At 38.8% G+C, this 24,172-nt stretch overlaps 1 protein-coding gene across 2 annotated transcripts; it reads right to left on the bottom strand.

Moving 5' to 3' along the window:
• Nucleotides 1-5,023: 5,023 nt before the first annotated feature.
• Nucleotides 5,024-16,892, bottom strand: pfkfb3 (6-phosphofructo-2-kinase/fructose-2,6-biphosphatase 3). 2 transcript variants are annotated; one of them, XM_041780769.1, is made up of 16 exons: nucleotides 16,609-16,892; nucleotides 14,072-14,200; nucleotides 13,848-13,944; nucleotides 13,697-13,763; nucleotides 13,543-13,617; nucleotides 13,397-13,453; nucleotides 13,147-13,271; nucleotides 11,605-11,812; nucleotides 11,373-11,519; nucleotides 11,182-11,286; nucleotides 10,956-11,085; nucleotides 10,717-10,844; nucleotides 10,399-10,587; nucleotides 8,600-8,622; nucleotides 8,150-8,200; nucleotides 5,024-6,626 (listed from the first exon to the last, which is right to left on the bottom strand). In XM_041780769.1, exons 1-16 carry the CDS (start codon nucleotides 16,685-16,687, stop codon nucleotides 6,620-6,622), a joined length of 1,617 nt encoding a protein of 538 aa, XP_041636703.1. In that variant the 5' UTR covers nucleotides 16,688-16,892; the 3' UTR covers nucleotides 5,024-6,619. The 2 variants fall into 2 exon arrangements, with proteins under 2 accessions (XP_041636703.1, XP_041636704.1); XM_041780770.1 differs by lacking the exons at nucleotides 8,150-8,200; nucleotides 8,600-8,622.
• Between the last annotated feature and the right edge of the window lie 7,280 nt (nucleotides 16,893-24,172).

Below are 24,172 nucleotides of genomic sequence, written 5' to 3'. Positions count from 1 at the left end.
CAAGTTACTTTAAGTTCGTATTTCATCAATTTATAAATTTCTTTAAGCTAGCTATCATTACTCTTTAAAGCTATTTGAACCTTTAAATTACATTTCTGAAATGTATAAAACGTGTATCTATTAGGGCCTACTCTAAGCTAGCTATTTCAGCTCTTAGTCAGCAATTTCAGCTATCTATCCATTAGTTTTAAGCTAGCTATGGCACTTACTTTGACCTTTAGATGGCTAATTTAAAAAATTTAAAACACATGGGGCACACCTTAAAACCACCTACCATCTACGCGCCTCAATTTCAGCTTTTTTAAAACAGTTCAACAATTAGGCTATCAAATGTTTTAACCATTACTGTAAGCCAAGTTTTCAGCTGTTTGCTTTTTTTTGGTAGCATATTTAACCATCCATCACTTTGAGCTAGCTTTGTTACTGCTCTAAGCTTGCTTTATCAGTATGTTTCTTCTACTGTAGTGTAACTGTTAGGATTTTTAACGCATTATAATGCATTGTAATACGTGAAATTTTAACTGTTAGATTCTACTTTAAATTTTCCAGTACTTTTAAGCTAATGTTTTACTTTTTAAACTACCTATTTGAACTGTTCTTCAACAAGCTAGACTTTAAGATGGCTACATCATGTAGTTTAGCTACCTATTTCAGCTGTTCCAAAACACTGTGAGATCAACATTTTAACCAGGCTATTCATCCCTAATTTAAAGTCAGCTATTTCTATTTTTTATTTCTCCTGGGTTGCTTCATAAATGTGTATCCAACACCTTAAGCTAACTATGTCAACTGTCAGTGTTAGCCACAATAGCTAAAAAAAACTGTCCCAAATGGCATACTTCTTTACTAAATACTAAATACTCTTAGTAAGTGCGCAAAGTATATTCAAAATGAGAAGTGTAGTGTACTACTGGTGCATCCAAAACATCAAAAAAATTGAGTGTGTAACTATGAACACTTCATGACCTTAATGAATGCAATATTGGTGAGGTACCAGATGTTCAAAAGTTTTCAAGCTAGCATGCAAACAAACATTAGCATCCGCTAGCTATCTTGTTACTAGCAACAGCACCACAGTACAATAAAGAAAAGGGCATTTAAGGCTAAATATGCTTGTTTTATTGAAGTGAATAATGCTAATGTAAAACACGATAGATTATTAAACAATGACTGAAAATAGCTGTCAAATTCTTCTTTTTGAAAATAAGTGGAGGGAGAAAAAAGAGGCAGTTTAGCCATCATAAGTTTCTGTCTGTGTAAAATGGCAGTGTGCCTTTTGGGACAATACTAACCTACTGAGATTAAGTGGTCTGTACTACATTTAAGTGTACAGCAATACAGTATACTAAAAGAAGTATGTGATTAGAGAAGCACTGTATTTCTCTAACCTAGCTCCACTATAGTCGACAACCTAGCAATTTTAACTGTGATCCATTTAAGCCAGCACACTAGGCCTATTTTAAATTTAAGCTTTACCTGTTCGGAGAGTGGCAAAGAGAAAGGCACTGTTGAAGAAAAATCATATTAAATCTTGACTACATTTCACCAAAAGGCATGTGGGAGACTGCTACTTTGTTACTTTTTGGCCTTCAGACAAGATGCTATGTTGGCGAACACCAAACAATACATCACCTCAAACACACCATCCCAACTATAAAACACACAGGTAGCAGCATCGTGCTGTGGGAATGCTTCTCAGCAGCCAATGCTGGAAGGATAGAGGGTAAAACAAATGCTGCAAAATATAGGAAAATCCTGGAGGACAAGTAGTTTTGCAAAGAAGAACTGAGGAAAATTGCAACAAATCCAGAGTTGCAAGCCTTTGACATTAAAGAGGTTTTTTGTGACTTTAGGGTAAAACATCCAAGGGGGTCAATACACTGTCACCAGCACTGTAATCCAATATTTATTTTTGAAAAACATGCACTTACTTACACCATGAAAAAAGCAATACTTGAACCAATCATACTACCCCCAAAAACACCCAGTGCCTCTTTCTGACCCACCACTGTACTTCCCTATTCTTGGAATTGTACACCTCACAGGTGGTCGCTGTAATTGTCTCTGGGTTCAGAGAGTTTGTGTTTGGGTGTACATGAATGAGCATAGGGCTGCAAACCTGCCAAGATTACTCTGAGCTCAAATGGGACAGGGACACATGACCAGCTTATCAGAGGAGCTAAGCAGGCAGCCAAGGACGACCTGCTGAGTCATGTTTAAGGAGAGACAAAGCTATAGCGTAAGACGGGCCATGGTCACATTGGGCGGGTGAATCAGTTTGTGGACAAAGTTAAGGAAAATATAATCTAACCAGCTTTTCATGCCAAACTTTGTTTACCTTCAGCCTGAAGGAGTGGGAAAACACACAGTCCTTCGTCAGTGCAGCATTAGGCTGCTATTTGTGGAGCTGCTGGCTTAGCTCTGCCAGTAACACCAAGCCCAGGTACTATTTGCATGTCTGACTCTGCATCTCCTCTCTCCCACAGAGATTACCAGTAAAACCACAAATACCAGTGAAAAACACAGAAAGCCTTGGCACAACACATAGATAGACAGCTGAAGCACAAATAATTGAATTTTTAAAAATTCCTCTGACTTTTCAGTCAGTTTTATCTCAGGAGGAAACAGGAGAGAATCAAATATATATGTTATATAATGTGAGGGAAATATTCTGCATAATCAAAATTGCATGAGAAGATTGGTTGAACATGCATGAAAATAACATGCAAAGCTGAAGTGCAAAGTAGGTTTTAGAGAGCAGTGACCTCATGACAGCTGAGGAAAAGGTAAACCTGTTGGGAGTCACATACACAAGTTTGTCTGCGTGTCTCCCCGCATGTGAGCGTATGAGTGAGCTGGCAGTGAGTGGTGAAGCTGACTGCAGTCACATAACCAGAAAGCCGACAGGATGGCCATGCTGAGCCAAGACACTTAGTCTGCACATGATTCAGACTGGGGGAAATACTGCGTTCTTCTGCCAGAGGCAGACCGTGAATAGATGAGTGTGTCAGAGTGAAAGAGGAGGAGAGGATATGCCTGGTCCGTGCAGACATGAATCTTCAATTGTCAAATTTATTAGCTTTTTCCCCTCAGTGTTTTGACTGAAGGATGGCAGCATACGCACCGTCACATGCTCACCAAACTTTTGGTAAACATCTTAATTAGGGCCTAAACCCCACTTCAGACAGCGAACACTGATTCTGTTTTTATTCACATATTACACTGTGTCCCAACTTTTGTGGGACACTGTTGTGATTTTACAATCCGTTTTCTGCCAGTTTTTAATTGAATACTGCACAAAGACAAGATTTTTTTTAAATCCAAATCAATCGTCTTTATTGTTTTCTGAGGTTTTTGCCTGCAAGTGTTCCAAAAAATTTGGGACAGGGCAAGAAAAGACAGGGAAAGTTGTTGAATGCTCAAAAAACACCTGGAAACTGATGGTGTGGGGGTGTATTAGTGCCCATGGCATGGGTAACTTGCACATCTGTGAAGGTGCCATTAATATGAGAGGTATGCACAGGTGATCTGACGTCAGATTATTTCATGTTGATTGCATGGATAGGTTTCTCATTCATGGGAAAGCTCCCATAAAAAAGTGTTTGTGAAGGGTAGGACTTTTCGAAAAAAATCTAAGATAAACTTGGACAAACTTAATGTTTGTCACATTCATTACTGGCCAGTCAGACTGACAAGACAAAATGAGGTAGGAGGCATGCACAGTTCTGCTGCCAAAGCTTAACTTCCTCCACCCCAGCCCCTTCTTTCATGTCATAAAGCTTGCTGCACCCTCATATTCAGATTCATTCTACTTTGGATTAATTGCCTTTGAACTAATTTTATTGTATTTGATACGCATTGTCATAATTGTATCATCCATTTGGGGGTTTCTAGCCATGCACTCCCTGGAAATTCAAAGCATGCTGCTTGACTAACCCACAGAGCACCTTTTGAACAGAGCCTTCTCTGCCAATTAAACCTGTAAATCCATTTTGCAATAAAGTGGTTAAATTTTGTGACAAGAGTGTTCCTGAATGAAATAAATAAATATGGTTTAGTTCTGATAAAACTGTTGCTGTTCTATAGTTACATCTGAGCTAATTGCTACACTAGCAGCAGCCATTGCTAATGGCATCCAGTACTACTATACCCAGCCCTTGCTACTGCCTCATTCTCCTTCAATCATGCTGATTGGTCAGGTCCATTTCAGACCTGGCACAATCGTTTCAGATTGGAACTTTGCCTGATGACAGACATGGAATCTAGGCAATCCATTTGGTTTGCAAGGTGACTGTACAGGTTCTGGAGGAGTACAAGTATATGCTTTCATCCAAACATCTTTTTCAGGGATGTCCCTGCTTATTTTAGCAAGACATGCCAAGCCACATTCTGCATGAATTGCATGGCTTCACAGTAAAAGATGGTGGGTACTAGACTGGCTTGCATGCAGTCTAGACCTGCCTCCCATTGAAAATGCATGGTGCATTGTGAAGTGCAAAGTTAGACAACAGAATCTCTGCACTGCTGAGCAACTTGAGATGTTCATCAAGTAACAAAGGAAAAGAATTCCAATGACAAGGATCTTACACAAAGGTAAGCATGCTTCTGTCCCAACTTTTTTGGAGCATCTTGCAGGTATCAAATTCAAAATGTGTTCATGTAAAAAGAAGTCAACTTGTTTGATCATTAAATATCTTGTCCTTGTGATGTATTCAACTGAATTGTCTATACCCCCAGCTTGGTCTGATAAGAGCACCATCATTTAGAGCTTAGTGTTACTGGAGAGATAGCTTTCTTTATTTATCCTCTCTGATGCAATTTCCCTTTAACTTCCTGAATGCACCCAGTCATGATCAGCCTGATAAGCAGCATGCAACTCACAGCGTGTGACTCATGCTTTCCATGAAAGGTTGTAAAGAAAGGAGTGCCAAGACACACTATTTACACAGCAGATTAGCTCCATAAAAGGAAACAAAAAGGGTAGATAAGAGTATGTGTCAATAAAGACAATCAACAGGAACTGTAGATTTCTCAGTTCATTTATTGGTCCAGCAGATTGCAAATCAACTGTTCAACATACTGTACTCTCCTCACAATAAGACAAGGTACCTTCGCTCCACGCAGTCATCCAAAACTAAATACAAATAAATAAAGAATATAATAAAACCGTTTTTAAAAAAATGTTCAAGTATATCAAGCAAACATGTTAACAAAGGTTTTACTGAGAGAGGTAAGCAGTAGCATCTTTCTCAACAAAACGTGTCCCACATTCAGTCCAACACAGAAGTACAAAAACACACAACACCATTCAAAGACTCACAAAGAGTTTGACACCATCCTCCATCCATTTCCAGTTATACGGTATGTACGCTAACATTTACAAAGATATTATTATCAGCACGCGTTGTTTTAACAAAAATATAGGTGCTTACGTTTGTGCGTTTCTGACATTGACAGCAAAAAGGAAAATAAAACATTTAAATTTAAGTTCAGGTATTGATCAGAAAGTACTGTTGAAATGAAACAAATCAGATGTTAAAACAGTAAAAGTTAAATATGAGAATGGTGAAATGTGATGCCTCTTCTCAGGCAATTAGTCCCAGAGACAGAGCAAAGAGAAGCAGCATTAGGCTTGCGAAACAAGCACTACAGGCACTCTACGGCATAAATCTCCGTTACCGTGACATAAAAAAATACAAAGTGACACAAAAAAACAAAAAAGTTTTAAAAAATTATCCCAACTGTGCAAAAAATAACATAATCTGTGGCAAGTTAGCATACAAAGGAGTGAAATCAATCATGACCCTCTTATTTTGAACATCATTTGCAAAAGAAATACATTAAAAATGCCAGTGCTTCCAAGGAAGTGCCCAAAGATTTCAATGAAACTGGATGGCTTTTCAAATTATCAGGGGCTCAGTACGTTTACATGCACAGTAAAGTCAAGTCTGCCTCCATTAGGCAGTTTAACTGGAATATGGTCCTTGTTTTGGTATAAATGTACAAGAGATTTGATTTATCGAAGGGGATGTCCATATTTGCATTTATGTTGGAGTTTGAGTGGAAGCTTTGTGCAGACTGTAGAGCCCAATTTACATGTTTTCATGCATCGTTAAAGCCCAGTTTCAGTTGTACTGACACCATAATTCGACATTTTCCACCTGCTTGTAAACGTACTGAGTGTAACCTAAGAAAGTTGGCATTTTGTTTTCCTTTGAACAGATCAAACCAGTTTCTCAGAGAGCCATCTGAGGTGTGAAATCCAACAGGAATGAGTCACAGTTTTTCTTCTTTCCGTCAGAGCAAATTTAAAACATGGCTTTCCAAAAAAGACAGATTAAATTGTCTCAAAGTGAAAAACAGTGTTTGACAGTAGTAATAAAAGGGAGAACTTAAGAGTCTTTCTTTGAAATGACAGGACTTTCAATAACCGTAGTCCTTTTTTTGAACATTAAAGGTATAGAAAGTTGTCCTTTGTTGACAAAATGTTTATCCTTCAGTTGTCATCTTCAGTGAATCTGTTTGAGATCCGCTTTCTTAAATCCTTCATTCTCCTGACAAGTTGACAAACAAGTTTACTGGCAGGGCTGCAGGATGTCATGACGAGATGAGTTTCTCCTCAAGTTCTGCACATGAGAAAAAAAAAACACCAGTTATGTAAGACTTTGATTCTCCTTGATTGCTTAATCTCCTAACTTTGCAACACAATACATTTAGGGGCCAAGAGTTCAACATCAACACAAACACTCTTGTAGAAATATCCTCTGGCTTTATGTTGCTCATGCGGCGTAAACCACAAGTTTTGTCAGCTGTCTTTTCTCAGACGCTCATTTTTAGAGGGCGTGAAATCTAGCAACAAGTTCATGAGTCTGTGAACAGGTTTTCTGTGTGCTGAATGAGTGGGTGTGAGGCTGTGCCGAGGTAATCCTATGGTGATTATGAATGGAGCTGACAAGATCTTCAAACACCCTGCGGCGTTATCCACGCTGTGGCGTCGAAGCCAGCGTAGACGTGCCGGATATAGTTAATGAAGTTTACAATGTGTTTAAGTGCATTTGTGGGAATGTCAATGACAGACATCTACCTCTGGTTGAAGATGTCTTTCTCATCAAAGTGGCCCACTGAATTCAAGAATATGAGGATATAGAGCACTGTGCATAAGTTTAAGGCATGCTTGGGCCAAAAACTGAGGCAAAGATTTGGCATGATCAGGGAGGAAAGAGGATTGACACAACCCCAGTCACACTCTGGATATTTGTAAATAACCCATTGAAAAAATAAAGTCCACACCTCTAGAGCAAAGTAAGATAAAAGAGAGGCCGTCGAGCTTGACCTTGGCTGGCAAGCAATATTTATGTGTTTACATCTGACGAGCTTGACTCTGGCCACCCTCCTCCCTTTCTCCAGCCCCGGTTCGTGGCACATTGGCCTCGGGGGTAAGAACTTACTGCCCTGCATGCCTAAAGCTCATGCACATGACTGTAAGACTAGCCCTAAACATCATCAAAATGAGGAAAGGACTTTAAAAGCAAGACTTGTTCATAAAAAAGACAACATTTTTCAAGTTTAACTCTAGCATAAAGCTCCAAAAATAAACAGAAAAAATAACTTCAATTTGGGTTTCATTATTGCTGCACTGTTTGAACAGTGATGCATCTAATTAGCACAAAACAAGCACATCTAGGTGTAGCTACATTAAGCACATGGCACATGTCTGCTAAAGGAGGCTGCTGACTGGCTATCAAGATACAGGTTTCAAGATATGTCAATTTTCTCTCTATGAAAATAAGATTCATGCCTGTTTTTGAGAGGAAAATATTCATGTAAGTGTTCATTATTAGAGTTTTAGAGTTAATTTTGTCATTTGAAGCATAAAATCCCACTAATTTTGAGTGTTCTTGTTTAATTCTTGCACACTGAGTAGCATAAATGCATGACATCAGTGCAGATACATTTGTGCTAACCAGTAAGTTAGTGCTGTAGTTAGCTCTTTAAAAACCCATTTGAAAAGAAGGGGATAATTCTAATGAGTTAATTATGAAACGGTAATCTGGATTAGCCTGTTAAAATGGTTTTTATCCATTGTGCTTTCAGATGTGGCTGCAGGCAGAACTACAAAGCAACTGCAAAGCCTCTAAAGTGTGTTTACCTTTGAAAGACTAAGAGAGAAACCACTTTCAGATATTGGAGGCTGGTTCGTCTTAACACGGGAAAAGGAAGGGCCAAAAATAAAGCAAGCACAGAGACAAAAACAAAACAGTCAGCATGTAATACAACAAGCAGATTATGGTGACGACAACAGCGATGACGGCAGCAGGGAGGTATTATAGGAATGTAAACCAGGACGTGAGTTCCCTATGATCACAGAGAAAAAAAGGTGCTTTTTCTTTTCCCATACTCTCACACTTTTACAGTTTAAAAGGTTGTGCTGGGAATGTCCTGGTACAAAATGTCAGTAATGGACACGTGATACAATAACAGTAGCTAAAGCTGTGTGGCAGTATGGGAAAAGAACACGATGTAAACAAAAATAATGAAGGAAATGAATGAGATAAACAGAGTGAGACAGGCAAAGAGAGAGTAGTGAGCAGATACTTACAGGCAAACTTTGCCCAGCCAATGCTGTGAGATGCAGAGAAGAGGAAGGCAGAAGAGGAAGAGAGGATGGGAAACAAGTGAGCAAACATACATGCAGCGTATACACAGAAAATCAGAAAGGAACCAGATGAAAGACATGCCTTCATCTTTTTTATACCAGCCTCTTGTTTCTTACTATGTTGAACCTTTATATTCTCTCTGATTGGACACTGATGCACCGATCACAGAGCCTCCTCTTCCACCAAGGCCAAGCTTTTCAAACATTTAACTTTAATTCTGTCATATCAGCATGGCTAAAGTGTGTTTGGGGTGTCTAAAAGAGCGTCTTATAACATGCACATAATGATCTTGAATTTTTCTAATCCTAAACAGAAGATTTATGACGGAAAATACCTTTAGATTTGACTTTGTGGTCAAACACACTGGTAATTCAAGCCTTCAACAATCGCAAAAACACTAAATTTAAGTATTTGTCTACGCTAATCATTTCCCATCCATGTAAATGTGATTCTGTTTAGTCTTATGTCTACTGAATATAATCCATAAACCAATTTCACATTGCAACAGTAAACCATCTTCACACTATAATGATGCAAAGATGCTTAACAGAATGTGGCTAAAGTTAGCAGAGCTAGCAATGCCAGTTTTTGAAGTAAAGGGAAAACCCTTGAAAGCATGCAAACAAAGCCACATTTTGCATTGCAATCACTTCATGTGAAAAGTGTGGTTTTTAAGCTCTCTTTCAGTTTTTGTTTGATGTCAACAGGCTGTTTAGAGCAGGAAATATAATCACTTTAATTTGATACAGAAATCAATTTTACACATAGGGGACAGTGGGCCATACTGCACAGGACTGGCACTAGTATTCTTTTCAGAACTTCTGCATTTTAAGTTATTTTTAAAGGGGAAAAACTCATTTTATTTATTATAGGCTAAGAAATTAATTCTGTGAAAATGCAGTCCATGTAATTGAACCCTTTTATTAGTTTGATATATGTAATTTTACTGCTTTTATGTTTATTTTCAACATTTTCTAAATTCTGAACTCTTGAAATGACAACTTCATCATATTTTGATATATATTGTTTTGAATACAATTTTTAAACATCAGTTTTTGGGGTGTGTCCTATATCTAATACAGGAAGCTCAATTTTAAAATTAATTCTAATCTCATAACACTGAGGTTGTGCTGAAAAAATGATGCCAAACATGAGCATGGTAAACAACGCCTTAGTGGTTCATATTGTCAAAAGAAAAAAAGAATCAACAACACGTCAAAAAAAAAAAAAACATTTGGACCTCTAAGGGTAAAGTATCCTCAGTGTTCCTTCATAGCAAGTTTACAGGTATTATTTTGCTAGCACAATAACTTCATGTTAAAGTTGGTCTACTTAGGCAGATTTTAATTTATAAAATTTCATTTATCTCAGAACAAAACATCAGTGTGTTGATGTTCTACTGGAGGAAAGCTGATGTTAGCAAACATCAATAGCATCAAACATCAGTAATATTTTAAACGGTTTTAACAAGTTTGTTGATTTTTAAGGTTATTCTTGTACCTCCTGCTGTCCTTTGTCTTTGTTCTTTCACTCCAGCCAAGTTCATCAAAATAACAAGATCAAGATTGCCACATTTCAGGGTATTTCCAATTGTTCTAAAAGGGGACTGCCCTCATGACAACAGATTTTGTCTAACCCGCTAACAGTAAGTAAGGGAAGGGCTTGACAAAGGTTTCATTTAACCTCAAGAATCCTGTTAACTTGTTAATTCTAAACATATCAAAGTTTGAGAGAAACCAACCTGTCCGGCCAGGGAGAGAGGGAGATGTGAGGGGCTGCAGAGCGCCAGTGAGGCAACAGATGGTGGCAGATCCTGGATGGGTGCCTCATCAAGGTCATCGATACGAGGTTTCTTGATGTTTGACTCGGGGCTGGTCAGAGGGGTCACACTGTTCCTCCTAATCAAGATGCCGGGACCTCTCTTCACCTCCTGCACAGTAAAAAAAAAAAAGTTCAATCAGTTAGACTCAGAAATAGAGCCTAAATTGTATCCTGTTTTCATTAGTTGTTAACCACAGATGAGCAGTAATGTCATAGCTATCAGTTTATCACACTTTACCTCTGGTCTGTCTCTGTGGGTGTTCACCGCCTCCACATTCAAAGAGATTGACTCCACTTTGCACCCATAGGCGACTGGGGTGAGCTTAAGCACTGTGTGAAGGGGACACTTCAGGTATGGCATCTCATCTGGAAAAAAACATAAAAACATGAAACAGCTGCAGCAGATTTTGCCCCAACTCATATTTAGATGAACTTATGTCAGTTAAACGGGGGATTATGGGAGTTAGAGTAACTTACCTGCACTCTTGTCTAGAAAGTAGGCCAGCAGGCAGCGCATGACTGCCTGATGGCAGATAACCAGGACGTTCTCCTGCCTCTCGAGGTCCATGATGACCGGCTCCACCCGCTGGACCAGGTCCTGGTAGGACTGCAATCAAGACAATGGATTTGTTTACAATCACTTTAATTCGTACTTTTTAAGACTTTTATTGTGAAGTCTGCAGTGGACATGGACTGTGCTTACCTCTCCTGCTGGGTAGCGATAGTAGAATTTATCTTCATCCCTCAAAGCAAACTCCTCAGGGAATTTCTCCTTCACCTCATCGTACGTCATCTCTTCACACACTCCCTAAAAAAGGATGATATTTTAGTTTTGTAACAGTTCATATGAATGTGTAATGAGATGTGAACAGAGCTTTTAAGAGTGGTACTCACAGCATCTATCTCATTGAGAGCTTTCCATTGTTCATATGGGACTCCCAGGTGCTCTGCAGTCTGGATGCTGCGACACAGCTGGCTGGTCCAGACTTTAAGGTCTTTCAGCTGCTGCTCCTCCACAAACCGAGCCAGAGCAGCTGAAAACTAAAGCAAGAATGGAACAGCATTTAACACCAAAGGTTATCCATCATCATGTTTGTAATGCTTGAATGCTTTTTCTGATATATACCTGTCTGCCCCTCTGAGAGAGTCCTGCATCACCACCCAGCCGCCCCTCCAGGTTGTCGGTGCTCTCGCCGTGCCGGCACAGGTAGATGGTTCTGGGCTGGACGTGGATGTTCATCAGGTAGTAGACGATCTTACTCTGGATGTGATCCTGGATGCGGTTGACGAGGAAACGCCGGCCCACGTCTATCACCTTGATGAAGGAGAGGTCCCTGGAGGACGAATATAAAGAAAGCTTGATGGATGTTCAACCTTTATTTAGTTTTTATGAATTTTTGCTGCTCTGGAGGCAGCATAATGTAAGCATTAATTAAGTCCAACATAAATTATGCCAAGGAACAATGGAACGCTAAAGAATCTTATCGTATTTTTAAAGGGTATCATGTAATATAGCACTGCAATAAATCAAGGAGTAGTTCATTAAAGTGAGGCATGGGATGGCAAGAAGTGGCGACGCAGGCATTGCATATTCAGATCATATCGAGCTGTTTCTTTTCTGGCATTATGTCTTCCATATTTCAATATATGCTAGGTTTTATTTGTTTAGTGTGGTGTAGCGTGTTGTTGCATTGCACGAAGTGGCCTGCGCAAAGCATATGCAATCATGTCATATACTACTACATCAAATCATGCTTTTTCTTATACATATCATGTTATTTTGATTTGAAATATACTGCTGCATGGAATGGCATGGCGTGGAATGGTGTGGCCTTGTGTGGTCATGCGTGGCATTGCAGGACTTGGCCTGCACGTGGCGTTTGCCATCATGTCATATTCTAATGTATCAGATCACTTCTTTTGTATGTATCATGCTATTTTGTTTTGCACTGAACTATTGCACGGTGTTGTGTTGTATGATGTGGCGTGACATTGTTTTACATGAAGTGGCGTTGCATGAAGTAGCCTGGGCATGGCGTATTCACTCATGTAATATCCTATTAAATTGAATCATGCTTTTTTTTTTAAAGTTTCATGTTATTTATTTTGCATGGCGAGGCCTTGCATGGTGTATCCTGGTGTGTCCTGTTGTACCTTTTTGTATCATTTCATATTATTTCTCATATGGTATCATGTCATATCATATTTTAATATGATGTGGTGCAGTTTGTCGCGCTTTTTTGTATGATGTCATGATGATTTTTTTTAAATTGTTGTAACTGTATGTTTTTGTAACTGATCATCATTGCAAATGATGGAAACCTTTATGATTTTAAGGTTTAATTAAAGGCTGAAGACGATAAAGATGATTGTACTGCAACTTATTATACTACATTATACTATTTAATACAGTAATGTGGTGCATTGTGTCATACAACGCTGTGTTGTATTTTGATGTATTGCATCATATCATATCATGCTGTATTGTAATGCAATGTGTTGTACTTTATGGTATTGTACTAGCCTTATTGTGTGTAACATACTGCATTTTCCTCTATCATGTATGTGTTCATACTGAACGTTATATGCACAATGCATTATAGTTCTGTATCTTGTATTTTAGATACAGGAGTTTGATTTAAAACTGCTGAAAGAAAAAGATGAATACCTGTCGTACTGATCAGGGTCCAGAGGCTGGTAGCTGGCTTTGTAGCATTCAATCCTCCTCTGAAAATCCAACATGGCTTCAGTCTTGTTGCAGTCCCGGTAGTCAGGACAAGACACCTTCACTTCCTGTGGAGTGAATTAAAAATGTCAGACGGCAAACAACACGCCTGATTCCAGAGAAACGTTAGAAACGGTAAATGTTGTTTGACATAGCGCAGGTAAAAACATATGAAGTCATGTTTGAGACTCACCATGATGTTTGATGCAATGACGCTGGGATCGTCGCACACAGATTCAATGAAGAAGATCTGTGCACAGAGAAAGAAAAGGATTAAAATGTGCTGTGCTCACATTGACGTCACATTTTCACTGTTCAAGCTGAAATAGAAACACTGACCTTGAAGCCATTCTCACTGCCAAACTTGAGGATCATGTCTCGCCGCTCTCTTGTCGTGTTAGTGGCATCGAAGACCTAAAAGAAGCAGTTTTATTAGACAAAAAGTTTCCACGTCATGAGGAAGATATAAAGTGATGCATGTAGGGAAACTTACCGCAACTTGGCCTCCCTCGTCCTTCAAATAGGACTTGACATCCCTCAAAGCGGCTAAGGCACACTGCCTACAGAACAAAGACAGTTTAGGTGTTTACTTTTATCTTTTTGCAGCAGAATATTCCAACTATCTATATTTGTGTTAAACTTACTGCCTGATTTTCACGGCACATTCATTATCAGGCTTGAAGAAATCATAGGAGCTGTAGTTTTTGACTGCCTCCCTGCGGTACTCTCCAACATTGAAGACTACAAAGGAAAGAAGCAACATGTATTAAAACATACTCCCAACGGAGAAAACATGAGTTCATGTTGTTTTAATGCCACCCTGATAAGCTACTGAATGTGCTAGATGTTTAAAAGTGTCATTGTGTACCTTTGGTAGGCATGCCGATCCAGTTGAGGTAGCGTGTTAGTTTCTTTGACATGTAGGTCTTGCCACGAGCCGGGAGACCCACCATCACGATGACAGTGGGGGGGTTGGCGAAGTGGGGAGCGCATGCCGCTGCAGAAAGGGATGAGAGAGGTTTGTATGTCATTAGAACAAGTCGAGAGTGTTTAGGAATCTGCAACACAGACAGAATCCGTAACCTAAGAGTCAGCAGTCTGACAAAAATAATAATCAAGAGCTGCATCCTCCCTAAATGTACTCATTAAAGCAACCTCTGCAGATATAATCTCTATTTCTCTTCATGCCAACACACTCCCAGCATGCACGTGGCCGTCTGCTGCTGCCTGACCATAATTTCCACCTCACTGCACATTGACCCACTTCTGCACGCTTTGAACCAGCTCACCCGAGCCAGGGTGGGATGATCTCGCTTGACCAACTATACTGTAACCCCGCCCCTAAGGCAACAGCAGATTTTAAGTCATATTGCACGCTGCTGCCGGTTGTCCTCATTTCTGTGGGTCACTAAAAATGTGAAAAATAATTGAACATATTATCCTTTTAGCAATGCAGGTATGACTTTAATGCAATGTTTCAGCATTCAAGGGTGGAGCTACCATATACAACAGTTTTCATTGGCCTCCTTCACTTGCAGATGCAATTTTTAGCTGCACTTCCACACAGTGTCTTTTACACCTGATGCCCTGTCCTTATCTTTTTATATCACAAAGTTGCATTATTTAAACCCAAAAATCTTCCTTGTCAACCTCTTTCTCTCTTCTATTGCCATGCAACCCAATAAAGATCATTTCTTCTGATCGCTGCTTAACATTTTTTAAGATTCTGTCTATTTTGAAAAGAAGTTTGATACATTTTTTATTTCTAGGTCACGTCCTAGGCTCATGCAAAGAAAAAACATGCATTCTATATGGGAAATGCTATTTTCTCCCCATGGATCAATAAGCCACAATATCCTTTTCAATAATCAATGAGCTACAGCGGAGGACTGAGTGGCCAATATGAATCAAGGTTTGCAGCAGCTCTATTTTAATGAGACATTTAAAACAGGGATGAAGCTTTGAGAAGCGCGTTTTTTATTTGTTTTGTTTAAATTTGCATATTCAAATTCTAGCCACAGCTTTGCCAAACAAAAACAAAGGCAGAATTGACTCAGTGATAGCAAAGTGGTTATCAATTGCTTTACCACAGAGGTTCTATAGGCTATTTTGCAGCTTTTTTGGTCATTCTCTATTTCTTCCTCTGATTATTTCGGCTGAGTTAGAGCTAACAATATAAATTTTTGAGGCTATTTGTTTTCATTTTCAATAGAATTTTGTAATTTTAATATCATCTGTATATCATCATTTTTTCATAGAGAGACTACTAAAACAATTTATTAATATCTTAAAACTAACAATTAATTATGCATTAAAAACAAAGTTGTTGCTCATTATTAACATATTCAAGGATGTGATGATCACATTCAAGGAAATCAAATTTGTATGTAGTAAATATTTAACTCTTTGTGTCCTGCTCTTAAACTGGCATTTAAGAGCTAGATTCCAAAAGAAAAAAGAAAGCCATCATTGTTTGATATTAATGATCACGTCTGATCTTGATTTTAAAAAAATGCAAATCAAATGGAAATCCAATTTCCATGTAGTCTATAAAAATATTTCATTTACTATGTTTTTGACATTTCAAAAATCACAGTTTTTTGCAGTCAAACAAGTATTTAAATGATTCATTTCCCTAAAATTAATTGATATCTAATAATAATGATGATATATGACCAGGTCTGATCTTGAATTAAAAATTAATGCATAATAAAATAATATTTATGCAAAGTATCTTCATTGTGACCTATCTATGCTGCCATTTTTGCCACTTAGATCCTGAGTGTAACAATTTATTTTACATAAAGCAAAAACTCCCTATAATTGTCTTTTTTCTCTACATTTTCTTGTAAAGCCAGGAGGAGACAGCTCGCCCCATGCACACGCGCGTGTCTCCGACCTATTAGAAGACTTCCACAGCATCAAACGCTGTTTGCGGGGCAATCTGTATCCATGGCGACCACAACTACGAGCTGTGACGTGCCGCGCGTGCTGATGAAGACCCCAATCGATTGAAGGATGAGTCAAAAGACAAGTGAAAGGGAAATGTATGGAAAATTCAGCACGTCACAGCGGAAATTCGCAATAATATCGCTTACTGTCATAAACTATAGCTGTGATAGGTTCTCAGAGGAAGAATGAAATGTCGATTTAAAATGACTATTACTTCCGCAATCTGGTATTTTAAAGGTTATATTGCAAGAATATATTCAGCACTGTCCTGTTACAGGCTTTAAATGTAGATTCCACCGCCACAGCCTTAAGGAAAAAACTGAGCAGGTTACTAAAATAAAATATAAAGGTGGCTGAGGTGAGGCTATTTGAAGAAACAGACCGCAGCAGACTCATTTTTGTAAATGAAAACCAGAAAACTTTGAGAATATCAAACATTTAACAGGGTTTTACCTCGTCGTGGCGACGGCTTGTCATCCTTGGTGGGAATCCAGATCTTTTGGATCCTGTTCTGGGTCAGCTCCCTTGGCATTCCTTGGAAACTGAAGAGCCGCACAGTAAACGGTAACCGAGCCGCTGAAGTCCTCGTGAGCAGAAGAGACTTGTGAAGTACCGCCGGGTTGTAAGAGCAAAACCGTCGACCCTTAAAGCTGAATGAAGCGGGCTGGTCACTAAAATGTCTGCAGAACACTCTGAGCCGGGCTAATCTGCCGGTCTGCGGCACATATCCGCTATTTAACCTCCGCTCGGCCGGGAAGCAACGTGACTGCGATGACGACACACACTCACGCGCTTACACAGATGCACGCGCAAGCGCGGACAAAGGGAGCCGCAGCGCCACTCGGTGGTGAAGTTTATACCAGGACAGGAGGTTTTGCCTGAGTTCTGCAAAGATATCTAGTTAATAATGTTTAAAAAAACGAAGACATTCAGTCCTAACTCCCTGCACGTGCATTTCACAAAAAATTTGCTGACCTACAACATATTAACACATTTTTCTATTTGAATTTTGAGGGTATTGTCAGGAATTCAACAGAAGTTTAAGTCATTTTCTTGGAATGTTGGGGAAATTTACTTTGAAACTTTCAGGAATTTTCATGAAAATGTTTGTATATTTTGGACTGTTTACTCTGAGGATTTTTTTGTTAATATTTGGGAATTTGATCAAATATATTGAGGTATTTATCGGATGTTTGGGGGAATATGCTATAAGTTTGAAAATTTTCAATAATTTTTCTAATATAATGTTGTTAAGGGGAATTGGATTAGAATTTTTTGTGAAGATTTGCTTGAAAATTCTCAGGAAGTTTAAGGGAATTTCTGACAAGATTTTATTAGAATATTAAGGCTTTTCAAAAAGTCTCTCTTAAATGTCTGTATTTGAGGAAATTTAGACGTTTTTTTAAAGGCTTTCAAATTTTTGACAATGTCTTTAAAATTCTAGGGAGCCTTTTAAAACATATTCTTTGTCAACATTACTTCCTACAAGTAAGGAAATTAACTTTTATCTGTATTGTACAATTAGATGAGCCTACTGTCCTCATTTGCAGACACGATTTTTTGGTGAAAACTACTTCTTTTTAACTTATCAGGATCCACTTATCCAAACTAAGTTGGAAAAATGAAATATTCCAACAAAAGCTTGGGTTTCAGGAGGTTAAATAAGCTGCTTTACTAATTTAGTTAAATGCATATCAAAGTATCTGCAATTTAATAAATCTTAAAGTACAGTTGGGAGCTGTGTTTTTGTTAAATGCCTTATAACAACATTATGAACGATGTTATGAATTGGCATTATGTTTGTCAGCAGGGTAAATACTGGCAGGTACCAATGTTAAACTGATGTATCCATGCATCCCTACACTAAGCCACCCTATTATCAGAATCATACTAAATGTTAGTAAGCTAAAGCACTGAAGCGTATGAGCCAACAGACAAAATGTTAGAGCAAAATGTGTTAAAATACAACAATAAATCTACTTTATATGTAAGTTTCTCTACAATAAGTAGTGCAGAAGACCAGTTATAAGTGCAGATAGTAAACTTTAATGTACTAAAATGGGACTACTATAAGTAAACAGGTATAGCCCGTAGGAATTAGACCTAGTACTGTTTGTGTATGTCTCATGTAATTCAAATGAACTCATAATCAAATTAAGATGTAGGCCGATATATTAGGTACACTCAGCTACACTCCCAGAATAACATGCAGGTTCAGATTATGTTTGATGTACCACAACAAGGTAATTAGTTTTGCAGCACACGGATGACAACATGCACTAGAACAACAACAGACTCTGCATACAACATCTGTTGCCCAGGTTCCTCAGCAGTCAAAGCTTTATGGGAGTGTGGCAAAAAGAAAGCCACAGTTGGGAAAACTCAGACTAAATCTGGACTAGAGTTCACCAAAAGGCATGTGGGAAACTCCGTGGTCAAGTGATGCTATGTCTGCTGGACACAAAACACAGCACATCACCACAAAACACATCATCCCCTATGTGAAGTGTGGTGGTGGCAGCATCATGCTGTGGGGATGCTTCTCGGCAGCTTGCCCTGGAAGGCTTGTAAAGGTAGAGGGTAAAATGAATGCGGCAAATATAGGAAAACCATGGAGGACATTTTTATTAAGTCTGCAAGAGAACTATGGTTTTACAAAGATTTACAAATAAGAATGGACTCAAGTATCATCCCACCACATTATAATATTGTATTAGATATTTTTCTGCACTCAAGCTTGCATATAGTACTCTCCTCATGTGGTTGTTGGAATGAAGTTAAATCTGTTCTACCTGTACCAACACAAAAAGCACGTTCTCCCTGCATCTGCATTTGCTTTTCTTTGTTTGGTCTGAGATTAAGCCTAAGAGGGAACATGCCGTCTCACATCTCCTCACTCAGTCTTCTCACACTGGGTTCTCCCATTGACTCATAGTGGGCATGAGTGCAAACAAAGACTGAGTGATTGTCCACACTCATCAAAAATTCCACTTTAATCAGCCATGGTTTTATTCACGTGCTGCACTGAATGTTCAAGGCAAATGCTACAGCAGAACTTTATCACGCAGTATTTTAAAAATCGAGGCTTAGTCCCAATAAACCACCAACTGTTAGCTATGTTTTGTAGGCTTTGGCTGCATTTTGGGCAGTATCACTGATGTCACATCTGAAGGATCTCCACCTATGGATTTCATAAAATTGTCTTCAAATTTCTTTTGCTTATTCTAGACAAGATGGACATCTTAAGTTGTGCAAACTATACATTTTCACCATAGGGCGGGGCTGTAATCAGGGCCAAACGTTGGAAAACCTTTTTTCAACATTTTGTAGGCGTGCCAACTATTTTGATTCTATGTAACTCTATAGTGCTTATGTCAATCATCACCAAACTTCACAGGGATGAAAACATATTGATCATGAGTACATTGATGCATCAATATTATCATTTTGTAACAGCGCCCCCTGCTGCGAATCGAACATTACCTTCTCTGATTTTACTTTTTTTTCCTCAAAAACAAATTTAAACATTCAGCCCCCACACACCATTCAGTCTAGGTTTAAGATTTTAGGTGTGCTCATGGATCATCAACAAACCTACAAAAAAGCCTTTTGAACCCATACCCAAATCCCAACAGGAAGTCACCCGGCCTCATCTCGATTTCAAAATAAGGTGTTTTTGATGGTGGCAGATGACCTTAACCTGTTGGAACTTTTGCGTACATCATTCTCTACAGTTTCTGGCAAGACGGGTATCACACTGAACAAGCCCGACATGCAAATATCTCATCATAGTGCCCTCTCCTGCCAACAGGAAGTGACATGAAGTGGGTCATTTGTTTATTCCTCTTACTGCGTTGAACCTATCAAGCTCAGATTTTTCAACAGAAGTCCTCAGTAACTGTCAAAACCCTAACATGTCCTAATAAATGACACCTCCCTGGCAATGGCGAGCATTTCCATATCCGGCCAATTTCACAGGAAGTTGGCATAACTCTCATATCAAAGAAATGATTTGCTTCAAATGTCACGTTTGATCGGCTCCACCTCTACACATTCAAAGGTTAACTTACTATTATTTTACTGTGACGTCCCCTACTAGCAACAGGAAGTGACATAATAAGGCCATTTCTTTAAATTATTACTGAGATGAACCATTCAAGCTCAGATTTTGATAGAATAGCCTCATTAGGACAGCTTACTTCCAATGGTGAGCATTTTGATATCTTGCCAGTTTCACAGGAAATTTGCCCAATTCTGATACGAAACATCTGATTTGCTTCAAATTTTAATAAGGTGATAGATTTATTAACAGTCATTTTGTAAATAACTTAAAAATTTTAAAAAATCTGCTGACCTGCCCATGAACCCATTGTGCCATATACTTAAATGTCTTCAGAAAAAATAGTTGTGTTCTTTTCTATTATTTGTTTTTACAGTTGTACTTACAGTACATGGAAAAACAGGGAAGTATGTCTTTAAAAAATCTAGCTCTGCTATTTTTTTACAGCGTGCTGAAATTCCTGCATTGCCTCAGTTTGGACTTGTGCTTTGAAATTCCACTCAACTCTCTCCAACCTTTGAAAAAACACTATTCTTCAGGGCAATGTGACGTATTTCCGTTTTGTTTAAATTTGGGTTATAAATAAAACGGATGAACAGTTTTCCTGTTAACCACACAGACAAAGGGCAGCTGTGGGAAAAGAAGGCAGCAGCGTTATAGTGGTATTTATGTGCACGCTCATGCACACACTGGAGTCTTCGCTAACACAGGCTGAGTCTAGGGAAACTCGTTCAAGGCCAGGTCAGGATCTTTCTCACTGACCTGTGTCACGGTCTGAACTGTGAGTGTTTGGTTGGAGACAATGTGGTTGTGAAACTACAATCTGGTCTCTGCTGATAGCGAAATGCTCTAAACATAGAAAGAAAGAGAGCAGGAAAGATAAAGTTTATACAGACCGGGATGAAACGTGTGGACTACTTAGAGGACTACAGCATCAGTAAAAGAGTCATGACCTAACTGTTAGACCAGGGGTGTGAAACTCAATCACAGCAGGGGCCAGATTCAAAAATCAGGTCTAACCTGAGAGACTAACAGGATCAACATTTAACCATAAATTGCCAACCTCATTTTCATCAGTAATGCATTATGGAAAAAAACAACCTGACAACTGATGATAAATGATCTTGAGATTTAAAAAAAAAAAGGTCAAAAAGAAAAGTTTAGAATGTCAAAATATGAGCTAAAAAGTCAAACTTATTAGTTCAAAAGGTCAAAACACAAAATTAAAAGTCAAAACAATGTTTTTAAAGGGAAATATATTAGTTAAATGAGTTTTAAAGGATAAATTTGAGATTAAAAGTCAAAGTAAGGAGTTGACAAGGTCCAAATATGAGGTATTGTTCAAAATAATGAGTTTAAAATGTTAAAAAAAAAAAGAGAGATAAGGTCAACTCATGAGTTTTAAATGTCAAAATATGAGTTTGAATTTTAAATTGTGAGTCTAAAAGATCAATTTATGAGATAATATTAAAAGGATTGTGAATCTAGAAGGTCTAAATATGAGATAAAAGTCAAAATCATGAGTTTTATAGGTCAAAATAGGAGTTAAAATTTAAAATTGTGAATCTTAAAGGTCAGAATATGAGACAACAAGCCAAAGAAAGGAGTTGGCAAGGTCAAAATGTGAGATAAAAGTCAAAATCATAAGTTTAAGAAGTTAGACGTAGTGAGACGTAAAATTGAAGATATGAAATGAAAACAGTATTAGTTTAAGCAGACTGTGTTTGTCTATTGTTGTGAATTAGATGAAGATCAGAACACATTTGATGACCAATTTATGCAGAAATCCAAGAAATCTCAAAGGGTTCACATACTTTTTCTAGCAACTGTATACACTGGAGGAAATCTGCAGACGTCGTTCTGGTGGACCAGTTATAATAAAATTATGATACGATCTTGCGGGCCGGGTATAACTGCCGGATTTGGCCCTCGGCCCTTTAGTTCAACACCCCTGTGACCATCAGCTTTCTGATTGCCTTCATTTTTATGTTTATGCAATTACAGAGGGTTTGACAGGGATTTCAGTTGTATTTTGTCTCAGGAGGATAAACTGCTTGTCCATCTTGGACAGCTTTCCCTAAAAATAGCTGGTAGTACAAATAGACCTTGTTGAATGTACCATAATTAAGATCATATTTCTGAGGACAACACTTAGTTAAGCCTGTAGACTGTAATACAAAGTTTCCTGACTGTCATCTAACTGCAAACATAGTTGCTAATTTAGCATTTATAAACATAATACCAAAAATGTTGGGACGCTGTGTATGATGCAAATAAAAACAGCCTGTAAAGGTCTGGAGGCTGAAGTCACTAATTGTTTCAGTATTGAAAGTGAAAATATTTCCTACTCTTGCTTGATGTTCATCTAAAGTTGCACCATACATGTTCAATGGGAGGTAGATCTGGACTGGTCTGTTCTTGCACTCTTTTACCGCAAAGCCATGCTGTTGTGCAGAATGTGACGTGTCATTCTCGTGTTAAAAAAGCAGGGATGTCCCCGAAAAGTCTTGATAGAAGCATATGTTGCTCCAGATCCTGTATGTAGCTCATAATATTGATGGTGTCCTCATAGATGTGCAGGTGCTGTAAGCACTAATGCACCCACACACCATCACAGATGCTGGCTTCTGACCTCTGCATTGATAGCAATCTGGACGGTCCTTTTCCACTTAAGCTCAGACAACTTAGTGGTCATTATTTCCAAAAAATTTCAAAATGCGGACTCATCAGACCACAGGACACTTTTCTGCGCCAGAGAAGTTGATGGTGCTGTTGGATGTTGTTCATACATGGCTTTTGCTTTGCATGGCAGAGACCTGTTGCTATAAGATCAAGCATCTAGCCACGCAGTCACATTTGTGACACAAAATTGGTCGTCCTGAAGAGCTCAGTGACTTCAAGCCCAGTGCTATGATGGATGCCACCTTTGCAATGAGACGGTTTGATAAATTTCATCCCTGCTGGATATTCCAGTCAGCTGTAAGAGATTATAAATTGGAAGCGTTTAGGAGCAACAGCAACTCAGCTACGAAGAGGAAGACCATGTCAATGACTGCTAAGACACATGGTGCGTAAAGGTCACCAACGCCCTGCTGATTCCACAACTGAAGAGCTCTGAACTTCCACTAATGTAAGCACAAAAGCTGTGCGGTGGGAGCTTCATGGGTTTCCATGTCCAAGCAGCTGCATGCAAAGCTCATATCACCAAATCCAATGCCAAGTGTCAGATGGAGTGTTGTAAAGCACACCAACAATGGAATGTGGAGCAGTGGAAATGTGCTCTGTGGGTTGATAAATCATACTTTTCTGCCTGGAAGTCAGATGGGAAAGTCTGGGTTTTGGCAGATACCAGGAGAATGTTACCTGCCTCACTGCTTGTGCCAACTGTGAAGTTTGGTGGAGAATGGATAATGGTATGGGGCTGTTTTTTCAGGGTTTAGGCTAGGCCCCTTATCTCCTGTGAAGGGCAATTTTAATGCTTCAGCATACCAAGAAATTTTGCACAATACTATGCTCCCAGCTTTGTTTGCAACCATGTGGGGAAGGCCCTTTTCTATTCCAGCATGACTGTGTCCCAGCGCACAAAAACTATAAAGACATGGTTTGGCGAGTTTGGTGTGGAAGAACTTGACTGGCCCGCACAGAGCCCTGACTTCAGCCCCATCAAGCACCTTTGGGATGAACTGGAACGGAAATTGTGAGCCAGACCTTCTTGTCCAACATAATTACTGACCTCATAAATGCTCTACAGAATTAACGGGCACAAATTCCCACAGAAATTCTCCAAAATCTTATGGAAAGCTTTCCAAGAAGAGTGGAGGCTGTTATAGCTGCAGGCGGCCAAATACTTTTGTCCATATAGTGTACAAGTTAACTGACAATAGTTTTCTGAAGTGTTCCAGAATAGATGTACTCTTTCTGGATTATTCTTGCACAGATACTCCTACTCAGTAGAAA

The sequence above is a fragment of the Cheilinus undulatus genome, linkage group 23 (genome assembly GCF_018320785.1).
Source record: "Cheilinus undulatus linkage group 23, ASM1832078v1, whole genome shotgun sequence".
Classification (NCBI taxonomy): Eukaryota; Metazoa; Chordata; class Actinopteri; order Labriformes; family Labridae; genus Cheilinus; species Cheilinus undulatus.
This window is presented reverse-complemented; position numbering and strand designations above follow the sequence as displayed.